Consider the following 18,218-nt stretch of genomic DNA (forward strand, 5'->3'; position numbering starts at 1 on the left):
TTCGGTTTGCACTCGTTCTAAATATTGTTTCATACGATATTATTTTTACATTTCTTGCAAAACAATTGTGATAAAATGATTTATTCTTGAGAAATCAACATCATTAATTCATCTCTCTCTCAATCACATAATATAAAACTACAATTGAATAAAATTGTTCCAACTTTATGTGCAAAAAAGTTTTATTCATTTAACATTTGATTCCTCTCATGTTTTTGTTTACATTTTTTATTTGGTGTAAGATTTTAAATTTATATTCTTGTTCAACTTTCAGTTAATGTAAGTATTCAACAGATTAAATAATTTCGTGTTTTTAGCTTTATATAGTGACACCTAAAGTTTATTTTAGTTTTATTTTGTTTGTCTTTTAGTTTAAAGGGAAAATAATTCAGTAAATAATTAAGTAATAACATTTTCGTATTATTATTTGCTCCCCTACTGCATCTCGCCATCCACACTACAAATCAAATTTAATTTAATTTAAAGTCAAATCAAGTCAAATTAGTTTTAGAGTGGACAAAAGAACAGGTGTAAAGCAAATGAAAAAACTTAATTGAAAAGAAAGACGGATTTTTATTTTATTTTATTTTATTTTATTTTATTTTATTTTATTTTATTTTATTTTCGCATCTATCCGATCCCGGCTTCCGCACTGAAAAGCTCAACTCTGATTGGCTAAACGTAAGTCGCGTAAGGATCAGTTTCCTCGAACGGCTCTGAACTCCTCTCACCGTTGCCAGGCAACCTTCCTTCTCTTCCCGGCGAAGTTTTGACCGAAGACCGGAGCTCCGCTCGTCTCTCCTGAGGTTTTATTACCGCAAAGAAGGCGAATAATTCACTCAGAGGGGACAATGCCACAGCACAGAGGCGGTAAGAGTTTAATTTAAGTCGTTTGCTAAAGTTTTAGGAAATAATTTGACTTGACTTAAATTTTCGGAACGTCTTTATATTGGTGAGCCGCTAGCATGTTTAGCTAACTTTTAATGGCTGTTTATCTAAGTTTAGCTGCTGAAAATGTTGCTAATTTGACGATAATGATGCTGAAAGTTTATGTAATTGTGATAAAAATTTGAATTTGAACATTTTGAAGTTTCAGATAAACTATTTTATTCGTCACTATTGGTTTAAATCAGCTCTGTGAAATCTTTAGGAAAATGAGAATTTTGACCGTATCATCATTACGAGGCATTTTTCCCAATTCCAAGCTGGATAAACTTGAATGAATTTAAGCATAGCAGTTGATATTTCGTTGTATAAAAAGGGAGGGTGCGGCCTAAAGAGGTTAACACCCTGTATCAAGGTGTGTGTTATTATTAGGAGTGTCTAAACTGGAGCAAGAAACACTTCAAGGCAGATTGTTAAAAGATTTAATGGATGAAACGAGAGTGACTCTTATTGGACCAGATGGACGGTCCCGTGGGTTGATCAGTAACTGGCTCAGAGCTTCACTTTGAGTCCAACGTCAACAAGGTGGAGATGGGGTACTGGTATGGACTGGTATGATTAAAAAGAACTGGTCAGACCTTTTCAGGGTGAAGATGGGGTCAAAATAAACTCCAGACCTTCTGCCAGTTTTTAGACACTTTCTTCCATCAATGGTTCAGGAAGAAGTCTCCCTCTTTCAAATGATTCCTCCTCCTCTTGCTAGAAAATAAATGTGTAAAAGAAGCAAAACTGGTAGCATGGGCCTTCCTCACCTGAACTGAACCCAATTAGAACTGGTGGGTGGGTTTTAAATGGGAGATTTCCAGTGAAGGAAACCAGTCCAACTCTCTGGGAGGCAATGAATGGAACCCGATCGCTGTTATTGAAAAGAAGGGCGGCCATATTGGTCACTGATTGTTTTGTTTTTTAATGTCAGAAATGTTTATATGAAAGTTTTGAGTTAATATTAATTGAAAATAATGAAAATGCGAAAGTCAGGTGTGAAAATGTGTGTTTTTCTTTTAGTTGCCCAATAGTTGCTCATAAATAGATATTTTCCTAATAAAGCTAAAATTCATGGTTACTTTCTTAAACCTTCATGTTTGAGGTTTATTCATATTTTTGGATTAACTAAAAGAACTGCAGAGGGTGAGTATAATAATAATAATAATAATTGTATTATTTTAACCCTGTTACAGATTCTTTAAAACACAAACTCTGTAAAAATTGTTGTTATTTTTTATCAAGCAGCCTCCCTTAGTTTGGCCAGTGAAACCAGAACTGGATTATTATGCATTGAAAAATACAACTGGTGATTTATGAAAACATTACCAAGTTTGTAATGTTTTAAAACACAACATGTTTGTGTAAAAGCACCAACATGTTGATTTAATGTATTTTTGTATTTCTGTAAATGATCTAAGTTAATTTCAACAAGAAGGAGTAGAACTGTAGTCTCAGGTATTCGTCTGTAATCCAGTTCATTGTGAAGAGTTCTTTTCTTTTTCTCGTAATGATTTAGACTTTATTGTAACATTTAATATGACAGTCAAGCTGTACAGCATCAGGTGAGCTGCAGAATGCTAACCGCGGTGCTTCTCATTGGACAGACGGGGACAGGTCATCCGACGAGGACCTGGACGGGGACTCCGGGGACGTGGACCTGCCGGCGAACAGAGATGACTTCAGGGTGTCGTGTGCAAAGGAGATGGCTCTGCTGGCTCTGATGGAGAAGACGGGATACAACATGGTGCAGGAGAACGGCCAGAGGAAGTACGGCGGCCCGCCGCCAGGTAAACCAGAGTCCAAACAGGAAATAAAACACCATGAGATTAAAGCTTCACTCTACTGCGCTGATGTTTTCAACATTTTATCACCATACAACAACAAACTTTAATTCATTTTATTTCAAAACAAAGTTTTCAGTTTTCCAAAATAATAAATCAGAATTCTGATCGTGACAAGAAATTTATGACGATAAATGATACGATAAACTCTCACAGCTGAAGTCCAGCAGTCATTTCTGTCACTTCCACACGCACATTTAATTTTTTTTATGTTTTTCTAATATTGTATAAAATTAAGTGGTTTTATGAAAAATCAGCAGAATCTGCCAAATTTTTATCTGGCAGATTGACGATTGAATAATTGATCAATCGTCAAAATTTTTATTAAATATTAAATTATTTGTCAGAATATTTGAGTAATCATCAGAGTAATTGATTAGCTATCTGAATATTTGATCATCTGAATATTAGAATAATAGTCAGAATACTTGATAAATTGCATAATCAGTTATTAAAGATTGTCATTAGTGGCAGTGATGCAGCTTAGCAGGGTGCTGCAGATTTGTATCTATTTAGTAGTGGGTATTTTAGTGACCTCTGACATTTGCACATTTAAACTGTTAGCTGTGGTAGATGAGACTCTGACCCTGGCTGTGCGGTCCAGGTTGGGAGGGGCCGGCGCCGCCGCGGGGCTGCGAGGTCTTCGTGGGGAAGATCCCCAGAGACATGTTCGAGGACGAGCTGGTGCCGCTGTTCGAGAAGGCCGGCAAGATCTACGAGTTCCGCCTCATGATGGAGTTCAGCGGAGAGAACCGCGGCTACGCCTTCGTCATGTACACCAACAGGTGGCGCTCCGTGACTGCGTCGGTCCCGCCAGGTGAGCTGAGCAGATTAGTGAATGACGCTGTCGGTTCTGGTCCAGAGAAGCGGCTCAGCGGGCCATCCAGATGCTGGACAACTGTGAGGTCCGACCCGGGAAGTTCATCGGCGTCTGCGTGAGTCTGGACAACTGCCGCCTCTTCATCGGCTCCATCCCCAAAGACAAGAAGAAGGAGGAGATCATGGAGGAGATGAAGAAGGTGGTTAACACGCGCCGTTTCTCTTTACTCAATTCAAACTAAATGTGTTCAGCTACTCTTGGACCTGGGCTATTTCTTTAAATCCTCCTTCTATCATAGGGTTAAAAGGACAGTAAAAACTTTCATAAAACCTGAATGTGAACACCACCTGATCAGCCAATCAGAGGCTCACCTGTCCAGGTTGTTTCACGTTATGCTGCTTCTGTCCTGTCAGTCCAGCTGATCTCAGAGCAGCTGCTGTCATGTGTCTGGATTTAAAGTGACAGCTTGTCCTCATGAGTCAGAGTGTGTGTGTGTGTGTGTGTGTGTGTGTGTGTGTGTGTGTGTGTGTGTGTGGGGGCATGTGCTCCCAGGTGACGGACGGCGTGGTGGACGTCATCGTCTACCCCAGCTCTATGGATAAGAGCCGCAACCGAGGCTTCGCCTTCGTGGAGTACGAGTCCCACAAGGCGGCTGCCATGGCCCGCAGGACGCTCATACCCGGTACTGTCTCCACACCGCCCCTGTCACTTCCTGTCTGCGTCCAGCAGGGGGAGGCACAGCATAGCAACACACTGTTGTGATCTGCTTTTTAAGAACAGGATGATGAAGCAGGTGAGTCATGGAGCAGGTGAATCAGTCTGAGTTAAAGACGTCGTCCTGATCTCGATGGAATCTACTTCCTGCTCCGTTATCTTCCCCAGTTAGTGAGGAGAAACTCAGAATTCCTGGTGTCAGTGAATGCAGCGCAGTAAAGAGTTTATGAATAGGTCAAATCCCTAAATCAGTTCTCAGCATCAGCGCTGTAGAAACTGAATAAACACATAAATTAACGTCCAGACAGACTGTAAAACAAGACCACGTTAAATATAATATAATATAATATAATATAAACCACAGAGCTTAATGTTTACATTTATTACCAATAACTCCTCAGGGTTTGATGCATCAGGATGTAATAAACGGATCTGAAATGATCAAAAACAACAGAAGAAACTTGAAGCCAACATGAGAGATTGATGTGATAAAAAGTAAGTACACCCCATCATCCAACAGCTTATTGTTTTTCATCTGACTTCGTCAGCCTCTTGGATCACTGTGGAGAACCTTTGGGACAAACTGGGTTTGAGTTCAACACCAGTATGGATCCATTTGGATCCAGTTTAAGCTGAAGTTCAGCTGCCCAGCAGGTGGCTTCACCTGGACTGAAGCCCCGCCCACACCAGAACACTTCCAGAAAAACCTTTTCAATCTGATTTATTTGACTTTTATTCTGGAAAACAGCTGAGAAACACGAGAGCAGCTCCTTGTTTCCACTGTCAGAGTTCATAGTGTTCTGGTTGTCAACTGGTTCTGGTTGTGAGCTGGTTCTGTTGTTCCTGCAGGAACCTTCCAGCTGTGGGGCCACTCCATCCAGGTGGACTGGGCGGAGCCGGAGAAGGATGTGGATGAGGAGGTGATGCAACGTGTTCGGGTCCTCTACGTACGTACCCCCGTCCGTTTCCGCCTGCTAACACGACGGCTACATTGGTCAAATATTGAGCCTGGATTCCACCAGAAAACTGCAGTTTGGATTAATGAGAAAAATCACCCATAAACTCAAATATTTTACAGAGTTTTTGTTCTTGAAAGTCATTGAAAGGTAAGGAAAATCATTAAAACCCCATAATTATCCTGGCCCGCGTGCCGGTGGGGAGTGAATTTAAGCTCCGGATCAGAGCTGTGTTCAAGGCTGAAGATCCCACCTGGAGAGACTCCCACTGCTGCTGCTGCTTGAAATGTTCCTCAGATGAGCTTTAAGTGGAAAACAATTAGAGGCCTGGAGACGTGAGTCATTGATTTTCCTCTGAGCAGCTCAGCAGGGTGACGCGTCTCCCTACAGTCAACACACACACACACACACACACACACACACCCACACACACACACACACACACACACACACACACACACACACACACACACACAGACACAGCCTGACGGTCATTACAGAGAGCACCAGGACTGGTTCTGAAGTGTGACCCCCCACCTGTTGCCAGCTGACCCTGTCTGTCCTCCTGCTGCAGGTGCGTAACCTGATGATGGACACGACGGAGGAAACGCTCCACCGGGAGTTCTCCAGCTTCAAACCCGGCTCCGTGGAGCGCGTCAAGAAGCTCACCGACTACGCCTTCATCCACTACCGCAGCCGCAGCGACGCCATCGCCGCCCTCACCCTGATGAACGGCGCCCAGATCGACGGCGCCACCGTGGAGGTCACCCTGGCCAAGCCGGCCGGGATCAAGGACGGGAGCGCCGCCGGGCGGAGGTACAACACCAGGGGTTACCTGGGAAACACGGCCGCGGGGGGCATCGGCGACGGCCACTGCTCGCTCAGAGCCACGCCCCTGCAGACTCGCTTGGGAAACCCCTATTACAACGGAGGAGGTGAGGAAGGCTTGAACACAACCTGAAACTCTAGAGACATGATTAGATTTTACATCTGCTGTAAACACATAAAGGCTGTTGGTGTAGCTTCGTTTCTCTTTATGGTTCAAACTCTTTTCATTTTATTGAACGTAATCACACAAACACCTGTTCACCTCTACAGCCGAGCCCCGCCCCCAAACACCTGTTCACCTCTACAGCCGAGCCCCGCCCCCAAACACCTGTTCACCTCTACAGCCGAGCCCCGCCCCCAAACACCTGTTCACCTCTACAGCCAAGCCCCGCCCCCACGCCTAGTCAAAGTTCAGCCTTTAAGCATTTGCTCTGCAAGCTGACACCGAAACGCTTGACACACCACAGGCTGGCCAATCCAGGAGCTGCATTTATTTTGCTTAGTGCTGATTGGCTGAGCCACCAAGAGCAGAGATCGCGATGCTAGCTTCTGCAGCTTTAAGACAGATTTCTTTTTTAACATCTCAAACAGCCCCTCTGTCACTTTTAAACTTTATTTTATGGCCTAAAACTGCTTTTAAGTCAGATAAAAACAAACGAGGACAGATTTGATCTTTTAGTTTGAGGAGTTGAATTCTCTGACTTTAGATCAGATCCTGACCTTTGTGTTTCTGAGCAGTTTGGTAAGAGGCCTCTTACCAAACTAAACACCCCAGGCTTCCCTTCAGCCTGACCACATGGACGTCCATGCTTCCTCTCCTGAGAGCTCACTCGTGCTCCGCGTTGCTTCTCCAATATTAAAACCTTCTTCGCCCTCAAGGTGTCTCTGGAGAGACGTCCTCAAACGTCCACTTTGTCTTTAAATGCAGGCTGTGCTTTCCAGGATAAAGGTTACAAACACTCTGTATTAATCCAACTGTGAAGCTACAACCCTTTTTCATGACGCCTGCAGATATTTCCTGTAAATAAAAGTTTTAAAATGAGCTCTCCCACAAATGAGCCATGAATGATTCATGGCAGGATGTGGGTAGAGCACATATAGCAGAAAGGAGAGATGGAATAGTGATGAGTGATTACAAAAACACTGAAACAAAAGATCCTTTTTCCAATAAATCTGGCCTGCAGGTTGTTGCAAGTGGGACTCAACAACTCCATAATGAGAAAAACAATAATCAGGACAAATTTTTTTTTATTGTCCACGAAAAGATGGGTACAGCAGGGGAGCAAGGGCTGGACGATTAATTCATCGAGTTACAGAAGGCAGTGAAAGCCATGAAACCTGCTGAAATTTGTCTGTATTCAGAAAACTTTCAGTTTGTATGTTGGTCATCTCTGGGCTGGTTTCTAGTTTGGTTGATCTGATCGTCGTTCAGTCAGTTGGTTGAACCGTTAGTTGGTCAGTGAGTCGTTGGGTCTGCAGCTGATTTTGATGTTGGTTAGTTTCTATTATTGATTTATTGGTCTGGCTGATGTTTCAGTCAGTGGGTTTGTTGGTTGGTTAGTCAGAAGTTTGGTCAATTGATTAGTTGATTTTAGAGAGTTTAAACCACATAATAGTTAGTTGAATGAAAATCCCTTAAAGGAAAAGTCCCTTTACTTTCATTGCCGTAGCAGAAACCAAGCCATCAAACCGGCAGGAAGCCATTTAAAGTCACCAAAACATCTGATCAGTAGAGGCTGAGCAGGAGCACAAAAACATCTAAATAAAACCAACTTAGTGACGCTGAAGCTGCCTGGAAGAGAGGCAGTGAATGGAGTTATATTTAATTAAAGTCAGTTCAGCTTGTTTATATTTAGTTAAAACAGGAAGTGAACCTGAGCTCCAGACTTCACTGCAGAGGTTGAATCAGCTTGAAGCTTTAAATATTTCCAGTCTGACAGTTTTACTTCCAAGCTCAAGGCGCTCCACAAATCATGGAGCCAAACATAAACAAACAACATGGCTGCCAGGCAGGAAGTGAGTGAATAGTTGCTTAATCATCTCTAAACAATGACAGTGAGAGACTGTCTCACCCATTAAACACGTGAACCCGTCCACGTCCTGTTGTCCTGGAGACAAACCCTCTATGGGGAGTAATGAGGGACATAATTACCCAAACAACTTCAAAGTGTTTCTCAAACAAACATGCATCATTTGTTGCACAACATCTTGAACACTAATCAGTTTCATAAATAAGACCAAAGCAGAGAGCAGCATTCATCCCCATCTAATCAGGACATTAAAGTGTTTTACACTGATGGGGCTGATCAGCAACACTTAGTTAGTTATGTTTTGTCTCCTAACAGCTAATAGTGATAATTCAGGACGTCAGGTTCAGTTACCAGAGAGCATTGTGGGTAATCTGGGCGTCTCGGCTGCTGAGCTAAGGTTTTCTGGGGTAAAAACCCTCTAAAGAGGAAGTCAGTCACTCCATCATGGTGTCTTAATGAAGAGATGAGACGAGGTGATGAAGAGCGTCGTTAATTAGAGGAGCTGTAGCTTCAACACAGGCTTAGACTCAACTGGGATCAGAAACGTATCAAAACAACGTCACAAACATCAGGACAGAAAAGACTCGCATGGAGCCTCTTCCCATCACTTCAGGGCCATTCAGGGGTTTTGTACCTTTTTTAAAATATTTTCTACCAGAAAAAAGTCATTAAAATATTATTTATAGCTGTTTAGCATATAAATAGCTCTGGTCTCGTTGAGATGATTAGAAAGATTGTAAATGTGGACTGCAGCTTTATTGCTTTAAGCTGTCAGACATAAAAGTCATTCATAACAAGGGCAGCGACATATTCACTGATACTCATATAACCACTAGCTTAGCTCAGTGTGTCCAGGTTACAGTAAGTCAGGTAAATCAACGGGTCGGTTCTGGTACCAGTTCATCCACAGTTCCCTCCCACTTCTGTGTACGACAGCGCTAACTCCTCTGAGCTTCTCCTCACTTTACAAAATACCAAACAAAATGTCTGAATTTTCTGAGAGCAGCATGGAGCAAATGATGAAATGTTGCAACAATATTTCCAGGCTCTGGGTTTAATGATCAGCGCAGTGCAGAATCGGGTCGTCAGGCTCTCAGTGAGGCTTTATGACACTTTGGACAGAAACGAGACGTTCTGGACAACAAGACACACATTCAGCTGCTGCTTAGAAATCTCTGCTCTGTTTTTGTTTGTTTTTTGTAAATTGAATTGAGATGATGTGCTGCATAAATAAACTGAATTAAAACAGCCTGCTGGCTCTCCAACTGACATTAACTTACATTTTTTATCCTAAGATTATTTTACAACAAGCGTTAACATTAGTTTATTTTCATCTTCATGGCGTTTAAAACTGTTAGGAGCAGATGTGACGTTGTGAAAGAGTGTTTACTATAAATTCTTTTTAATTCTGTTTATTATTACAACTCACTGTAGCATCATATTTTACTGTCCATCAAAACACAATAAAACAGGATAAAATTGGATAAAACTTTAAAAATACTGGATAAAACTGGACCAAGCTGGATATAATTTGATAAAACAGAGTAAAACAGAAAACGTCTATTATGATCTATTCAGCCTTCTTGTTATCTGCCAATGTTTCCATGGAAACCAGTTTCCTCCAGTCTGACTATTTTGAAGACGTACAGAAAATGAAACTAACTTTTGATTCTTCAAGAAATTTAGCATCAGTTTGTTGTTATTAGTGTGACCTGGATGTTTTACTAAAATAATCTGATTTAAATAGATGGTGTGTGTGTGTGTGTGGTTCAGAGGACCCGGAGCGCTTCATGTTCCCCCTGCTGCCCTGCACCCCCCTGACGCCCATCAGTCTGCTCGCCCTGAAGCAGAGCCAGATCGGCTCGGCCGTCAGCCTGCTGGAGTACCACTGCCACAAGAACTGCTGGTCTCCACCCGAGTACCACCTGTACTCCACCCCAGGACAGGACGGGAAACTGCTGCTCATCTACAAGGTCCACACACACACACACCGCCCCACACACACACGCTGTGCTGGTAGCCTCTCTCACACCTTGATATTTACACAGCAGCCTGTAGTTCATGACCCACTTATTGAAGAGCCAACATCTTGAACTGAACCGTATCTTTAATGATCAGCTGTTCTAAAGCATTAGGATCCCACAGAGCAGCTGTTCAGCGCTGTGAAACAGAAACATCTGGTTTGGCTTCACCTGCTTCACCTCAGGAAGCTTCACTTTTACAGAAACAAGCAGCAGCAGAACCTGACAACACCGACCTTCACAACAGAAACCCGAGGCCACATTCTTCATTCCTCTCTCTCTCTGTGTGTGTGTGTGTATGTGTGTGTGTGTGTGTAGGTGGTGCTGCCGTCCACGCGAGCCACCTACATCCCTGATAAGCTGTGTGTGCTGCTGGACGACGCCAAGGAGCTGGCTGCCCAGACCACACTGTGGAACCTGGGTAACGTCTCACTCACACCGCAGTCTGCAGGAACACGGCGTCCATGTTGGGCTACTGACATGGAGCCGCCTGATTGGCTGGGAAATCTGAGACACAAACAGGAAGGAAATGGAAATATTCGATATTGAGGACAGAAACATTTCTTTACTGAACCAGTTTTAGTCCTGTTTATATTAGTTTTAAAGAGAATAAAAAAGAAATTAAATTATATAGATTGTGTTCAGTCAGAGGCTTCTAGAGTACGTTGCAATACAGACTGCTAGAGGAGCCCCGTCCTGTCCACAGCCATCAGTGTCTACAACTCTGAATAATATGACATTGAATTTTTGTCTGGGATCAATAAACTAGTTTTGAATTGAGCTGATTTCTGCTGGCCTGCAGTTTGGCTGATCTCTGCTTTCATCAAACATTTCTTCTTGATTTGATTAAAAATCTGGTTAAAATGACATAAATGTTTAAAAGGACAGAAACCCTTTGGTTCCATTATTCCTCCTACTGAAATCTGATTCTGCTGCTGGTTCATCTGAGCTGGTTTTTTCTGAGGTTTGGAGTCAGAGTTGATCGGTGAGTCGTGGCCGGAGCTGATTCCAGCCTGCGGCTGTGTTGAACGTAACTCTGGCTGCTCCCCACGCGTCACTTCCTCCGGTTTGTTAAAAGGTCAGCGGGGCGTGGCGCTGGCTCGGAAACGTATGCAGAGATATGCAGCCTGTGTGTCTGACAGCAGCTGCATGTTTTATGGATGGAGTTGAGCGTCGTAAACAATGACCCTTTAGTTTTAATGATGAGGTGATAACAACCTGCAGCACGTCTCCACTCACACGTTCAAAACTCACTGCAGCTGCTGCTGGAGTTTCAGCCGCCATCATCTGTTTAGGTCCCAGCAGCTCAGACTGGAACATTGATTTACCAAGTCACACAGCAGATCATCTGAACCCTGAAGGAGCGACGAGGCTGGAAGAGAAACACCTGGATAGTCTGGAGAGCAGGGCTGACAGAGCGGCCATGTTGGCGGCCATGTTGGCGCCCAGTGGAGCGGCTGCAGCTCTGCCTCTGACGAAAACTCTGACAGTCGGAGCCAGTTATTTATTCCCGACTTTTTAATGATTCATTTAAAATATTCCAGATGTTTTAATGATCCTCACCTGGAAGCTGGGGAACGTTTCAGTGTTGCTTCTTTAGCTACATCAGTAGGAGGCTGGTCTGAACTCGTCTGCTGTTTTAGGTTAAGTTGGTTTCTGTTTGGGTTTATGTGGTAACCGTTGGTAACCAGTGTTACTTCCTGTCTGCTAGCTCTGAGGATTAAGAACCAAAATGATTTTTGGAAGATTTTCTCAGGAAACCTTTCCATTCAGCTCAATAATCCAAATGACATTTTCCATTTCACTGAAACTTTGGCTTTTCTGCAATGCAAACCTAATTCATCATTAAAGCAGCTTGTCGCAAAATGTCAGTATTGATTTAAATCTCTTCAGTCTAGTCAGAGACTGAAGGCCTGCAACTTGTACGACTTTTATGGTTTAATTAGTGTTTTAGAGTTCAAATTTTTAATGAGGTAATTGCATGTCTTTAATTAATTGAAATGTATTCAAAAACTGTATTATAGATATTTTATTTTAAATGTTAAAACTAAGCACCAAGTTATTTTGTCAACAAAATGCGCAAAATTTTTAGTTCAAAAATCTTTTTTTCAGTTTTTTTTCTTCCTGAACCAGCAGGTCTGAAATGTCAGGCTCAGATTTGGTCAAATCTCTTAGGTTTTTATTTCTTTGAACGACATTTTCCTATAAATAAATCAGACTTTGGTGTTTCTGCGACGGAGCCGGACCGGTCCATTAATCCAGAACCAATGAAATTCGGACATCAGCATGAAATGGAAAAAGAGACAAAGTGGTAGAATCGGTCAGAGCTGCAGAAAGCTGCTCCTATCTAAAGAGTTTAGAGAATCTCATTCTGGACCAGAACCAGCTTAATCAAAGGAGAGCAGCAGGAGTTTCATCCACTGGAGGATTTTTTTATTAAACTCTCAAACTGCATGAATTTTTTATCCTCTCTCTGCTGCACAGGAGCCTGAATATCTTTGGTTCTGATAAAAAATATCCTTATAGGGTTTATTTTAAATATATTTATTTCTATTTCATCTCTTCTTGATGTCTTCATGTCTGAATCCTCCTGCTGCAGAAGAAGAAGAAGAAGAATCTCTCATGAGGAAAACGGTTTCATCTGGATTTTGTTCTCACTAAACTGTTTGTTTCTCTTCCGTTTATTATAGTCAAATTGATTAATGAAAAACATTTCAGCAACAAGGAAGTTTAAAGTTCTTTACATCATAAACACTTTGAGCAAAAACAAATCAAATATGTTGATCAATGTTTCATTTACCTCTAATCAAAAGTAAATCTAACAATCTTGATTTAAAGGAACTCAGCGTTTCGGCAGTTTTTCAGTTTTCTGGAAGTTGATCATTCCATACTAATTGATGAAAAGTTATTAATCTGGTGAACCTCAGATGATTTATTTTTGCTGCCATAACCAGGTGAAGTTTTATCCAGACCTTTGCGTCTCATTCCCAACCTCCTCTGTTTCCGTCCAGATTCGTCCATCCTGACCGGAGCTTCCTTTGATTCTCCCAGCAGCCTCTCTCCGCCGCTCGCCATGTCGCCGTCCGACTGCAGCCCCAGCCTCCTGAGCTGCGGCGGCCGCACCTTCACGCCCTGCCTGCCCGCTCCTCCTCCTCCGCCGCCGTCACCCTTCCCCATCTCCCCCCTGCCCTCTCTCTCCGCCTTCTCCCCCGCTGCGTCCCAAGCCCAGCGGCTCTACTTCAACTCCCAGTCTCCGTTCTACTGACGGTGAGGCTAAAACTCTCCACACTTCACTTATCTCACCTCAAGCTAATGTGTTTTCACATCCGTCTGTACAAAATGGAAACAAGAGATTATTTTTGTTAAGCTACGTTCTCAGAGCAGGTCTTTATGTTTAGGGCCACTGACAAAAACAATAATTCAGACATTTTTTCATTCAGAATTCTGACTTTTGATCTCAGAAGATTAAAGTCAGAATCTGATAAAAATGCCAAAATTTGGAGAAAAAGTCAAGTCTGAGGAAAAAGGTTCAAATTCTGAGAAAAAAACTTTTGGTCAAACTTGGAATTAGAAACTCTCTTATGAATATGGAGTAGAAGAAGAAAATAAAGAGAAAGTGGATGAAAAGCTGTCCTCTTGGTAAAGTAACAATGAGAAACGAGATCAGCTGTAACTTTATAAATCCAGAATTTAAAACCGATCCGGAGATTAAATGAAACATTTTGATTGTATTTTCCGTCGTAGAGCTTTTACTGATTGCTGATGTCTTTCCTTCTTGGCATTGTGTTAACACAAACCGCTGCTTCTATAGAGGAGCCTCACTCATCATGATGATGATGATGATGGTCCGTTTATCTCTTTTGTTTGATGAAGGTTTGTCCTTCACCTTGGTGCCATGGAAACCTTCTTTTCTTACCTCTATTGGACAGAATGTGTAGAAACTGTTTGTTTTTGTTTTTTCCTGATTGCAGGGAGTCGTTTGTCGCCCAGGGAGCGAGCTGCGTCCCCGGAGGAAGAGGAGGGTGAGGAAGGCAGGCAGCAGTGTGTCCATGCAGGTTTCCAGCCGCTCACTCTCTTCTCTCCGTTTGATATTCGGAGTTAACGCAACGGTTCTCTGGTTTTCCTGGCGTTTGTCAGATCTCAGAACGTCCTCTCATCTTCCCGTCTCTCTGTCCTCATCTCCTCATCATGTCCCACCGAGTCCAGAACCGGCCCGATCTGACCTCCTGCCCTCAGATCCGGTTACATAAACAGCAGCAGAGCTCGTCTTTCTCCACAGATCCAACTTCTGAAGCTTTTCAGGAAATGTTGGCGCGTTGAGCTAATGATTCAGACGGAGCAGGGATAAAATGGCCGCCTCCTCTCCGCTTCCTCTCATCCTCTCAGCAGCTGAAAACAGATTCATCTCCCCGTTTGTAGCTCCTGACCGCTTTCATGTAAACCTGTCTAAATCCAAGAGCTTCTCCAAGCAAAACAAAACTCATTTTATGATTTTTAAGGCTTCAACTTCTCAGAAAAAAGGCCTAAAAAAGCAGATTTAATAATTATAAATAGACTGTAGCGTTTAAATGTCAAACAGGAATAAAACTGTTTATTTTTAAGCCATAGAAACTAATCAGGTTTGTTTGTGTTTTCTCTGCAGATTCAGATAAAAATATGGAAATAATTCACTATTAATATTCTCTATGATTAACAGACATGGTGGCATTTTCCAAAAATTTCAACTAAATATTTAGAAAAATTTAGCCGATCTACAGGAATCTATTATATCACTAATAATAGTAATAACACAACATGGCTGTAAAAACAATTCTAAAGTACAATAATAAGGTAAATATGAACACATACATAAAGTTAATAATTTAATGAAAATAAAAATTTTCTTACTTTAGGCCAGCGTTTTTCACTTTTATTGGTTTAAAATAGTATGAAAGGAATATTATTACATTTAATATGCACCTTTTTCAAAAATACCTTTTTGATTTTTGTTTTAATTGTTAAGATTACTTATTTAAAAAGTCTTTTTTGTTGAAGGAGTATTTTGCTTTTGAAATTTTAGATTTAGGTGACTTATTTTAAAGTTTATTTATTAATAAGTTCATTTATTCATTTTCTCAGATCTTCCACTTTCAAATGTTTTACTTTTTTATTTTTATTTTGAAGCTACATTTATTTAAGGAGATAAATTTTTTTTGTTAAATTGTTTTACAAATTACTTATTTATGCTTGGAAACAAAATACTTAATATTTGTAAAACATTTTTAAAAAAAATTATTTTATTTTGAAAGGCCTTATTGATTAACATAAAGTCATTAAATGCATTGCAGGAGTTAAACTTTCATTAATTAAGGATTTTCAGGAACAAATAAATTAGTCTTTTTTAAATCTTCATTTAAATGTTTTTCTTTATGATTATGTTTAAATAATTTTTTTCCATTTAATATAATGGCCAGAATGGCTTTCCATACGAAGCATAGATTAGTTTAGGTTTATTTGTTTGCGGTCAGATTTCAGGACGTTCCTGCGTTTGTAGAGAAACCGGTTTTAACATTCTGAGTAATAAGGAAGAGAAAACGTGCCGCTGTTTTTCTAACCTGTTAGTGAGAGAGAGGAGAGGATGAGGATGAGGATGAGGATGAGGAGGATGAGGAGGAGGGAAAGTTTCTGCACAGAAGACGAGAGGACCGTCTGAACCAACTGAAGTTTCATTCAGAGCAAACAGACGAGTTTCCAGCTGCAGCTGCTGAAACGTTTGTGGCTCTGAACGTGTTTTATTGTTCTGAGCCTGAGTTTTATTGTTTTGGCTCAAGTGTTTTATTCTCATTGATCTGTTCAAGCTGAGCAGCTCAGAAATGTTCTTTATTTTTATTTTATTCTTTTTTTTGTTCCCCGACACAGAAAGTCGATATTCATGTTTGTTTCACTGGTGGTTTGTTTGTCGTTGTTGGAGTTAATTTAGTGTGTAGTCTGCAGCCAAACAGCCATTTTGAATCTGAGTTTGTCCCGACGCTGTGAATGAACAACCACAAATATATGTTTTTAATCCGACTTTCAAATCGCCTTGATTATCAGAACAATCTAAACCTGAGCAAAGAAATATTTAAGAGTCCAAAGACTAAAGGGAAATCACAAATCAGGCGCGCAGCTCTGGAGTTTGAAAGGTCTGTGCAAAGTAAATTATTCATTTGTGTGAAGGTCACCCTATTTATTAAAACAGATAAAACATGAAGTGTTTTCAGCTGCTGTGAAACAAATGAAGGCTTTGATTGCTGATGATCAATCTAGCTGAAGATGAAATGTTTTGTGCTTAAATGTTGAAACGGTTTCATTTCTCCGGCCAAAACAAACAGATGCTGGTGAGTCTTTAAATAAAACTCATTTATTTACCAAACATTTTAAACTTCTCCAGTCTGTTCGCCTCCACATCTGCATCAGCGGTTATTTCACTCACGTATGTTGATAATTGTTTTTATTTCTGCCTCTTGAAGCACTTTGGAGCAACACTGCTGTTTTTAAATGTGCTTTAAAATAAAGTTGACCTTGACGTCTGTCTTCTTTACGTCCAGATGTAGAGTTTAATTAACAAATGCTGACTGTGAAAGGATAGAAATATTTCATTTTTATCTTATGTGGGTTTTATATCATTTAAATGACTAAATCAGACTTTACCTTTACTTTATGCTGTTTGTTGTTGTGGTTTCTCGGTTTTGTTTCTCTCTCTCTGCAGGTTTAGACTTTTCTTTGCTCCTTCTTTTCCTTCTCTTTCCATCCCATTTGAAATGGACCCGGATCAACTGCTGATAGTTTCATACGTTCACCATCATGTCATCATGGAAGTGATGACTCGGCTCTTTCAGCTCCTTTGATTTGTGGATTATTTTCTGTATTCAGCAGCATTAGGAGCTCAGTGAAAATCCCTGTCATGTTCCATCAGGATAATTATGTGTCAGAATAAAAGTTTAATGAGTCGTCTGCCATTTTGATGTAATGAACATTAGGCCCTGCTGTTCTGAAGGTCGGCGTTATAAAACCCAGGAAGTGGCGTCCTGTCAGCGTTTGAACGCTGTTTGGACAGAAACAACTTTTCTCCTCTCTGCTGCACATTTGCATTTGTTCTCCTCTAAACGTCTCTTTTTCTCCGTTCTTCCCTCCCTCTCTCTCTCTTCTCCGTCCTTGGGTTTAGTTTCCATTCCTGTTTTCACACCCAGAGCTCTGCAGCTTTGTTTTCACCGGGGCTGTTGTTGTTTTAACTCACATTAGAGTCTTTTTTCCTTTGTGCTGCTCAGGAACATGAGCTGCTGCGTCGGAGGATGAAACGGCTCAAACCCCCACAGAACAAACTAAACGAGAAAAAAAACTGGACTTCTCGTGTTTCTTATAAACATTTTTTCTCACACGTTCCAAAACGTTTTTTTCTAAGTTCTGCATTAGAAAAATGAAGTCATTAAGAGGTTAATAAGTTGTACTCAGAAGGATCAGTAATTGGTCGTCAGTCATTAATGTGGCCTGACCTCCAAGTCGTTGCTGCTTCCTGGTCCAAACATTTAATGACTAGCAGAACCCGACCTGGATGTGGTTCAGATGTTCAAACTGAGAATTTATACATCTAAGCTCATTTTATTTTTTAAATCCTTTCAGTTTTACTTTGTTCCTTTATGAAAACAAAGTGCTCAAAAGTTGTAAATCAGAATTTAATACGACATTCATTTCCAACATGCATCTGCTCCTTTGTTTTGTTTTAGATCCTTGAGTGGATAACGAGGTTTTTAGTTTTCCACCAGCTGAGCCTAAAACTAGAGGAAGGAGGAGGAGCTGCAGAACAGATGAAAGCAAGAGAGAGAGGGCCAAAAGATGAAGAGGAGGAGGATCAGAGGAAGAGTAATATTTGTGGAGGGTAAAATCAGGGTGAGCAGTTGGCTTGTCAGCAGGAGAGTCTGTGCATCAGAGTCGACACAGTTCATGTTTCATTTTGTGCGTCTGCAGCAGAACTCCTAATTCCTCCTCTGATTTTAAACGATGAAACGCTTTGCTGCTCGGTCAGCCCAAAAACCTGAGCCCGGCTCCTCGTTTCCAGTCCC

General features: G+C 41.2%; 1 protein-coding gene across 1 annotated transcript; it reads left to right on the plus strand.

The window, feature by feature from the left end:
• Positions 1–851: 851 nt before the first annotated feature.
• Positions 852–14,204, plus strand: rbm46 (RNA binding motif protein 46). The gene is made up of 11 exons (XM_014473194.2): positions 852–870; positions 2,535–2,717; positions 3,376–3,556; positions 3,634–3,790; positions 4,144–4,273; positions 5,155–5,252; positions 5,836–6,196; positions 9,893–10,092; positions 10,459–10,561; positions 13,152–13,407; positions 14,112–14,204. Exons 1-10 carry the CDS (start codon positions 852–854, stop codon positions 13,403–13,405), a joined length of 1,686 nt encoding a protein of 561 aa, XP_014328680.1. The 3' UTR covers positions 13,406–13,407; positions 14,112–14,204.
• The last annotated feature ends 4,014 nt before the right edge of the window (positions 14,205–18,218 follow it).

The sequence above is a fragment of the Xiphophorus maculatus genome, chromosome 14 (assembly GCF_002775205.1).
Source record: "Xiphophorus maculatus strain JP 163 A chromosome 14, X_maculatus-5.0-male, whole genome shotgun sequence".
Lineage (NCBI taxonomy): Eukaryota > Metazoa > Chordata > Actinopteri > Cyprinodontiformes > Poeciliidae > Xiphophorus > Xiphophorus maculatus.

Coding starts and splice junctions, on each gene's coding strand:
- rbm46 (XM_014473194.2), top strand. Junction 4,274..5,154: donor CCGCAGGACGCTCATACCCG/GTACTGTCTCCA, acceptor TTGTTCCTGCAG/GAACCTTCCAGCTGTGGGGC. Junction 5,253..5,835: donor AACGTGTTCGGGTCCTCTAC/GTACGTACCCCC, acceptor CTCCTGCTGCAG/GTGCGTAACCTGATGATGGA.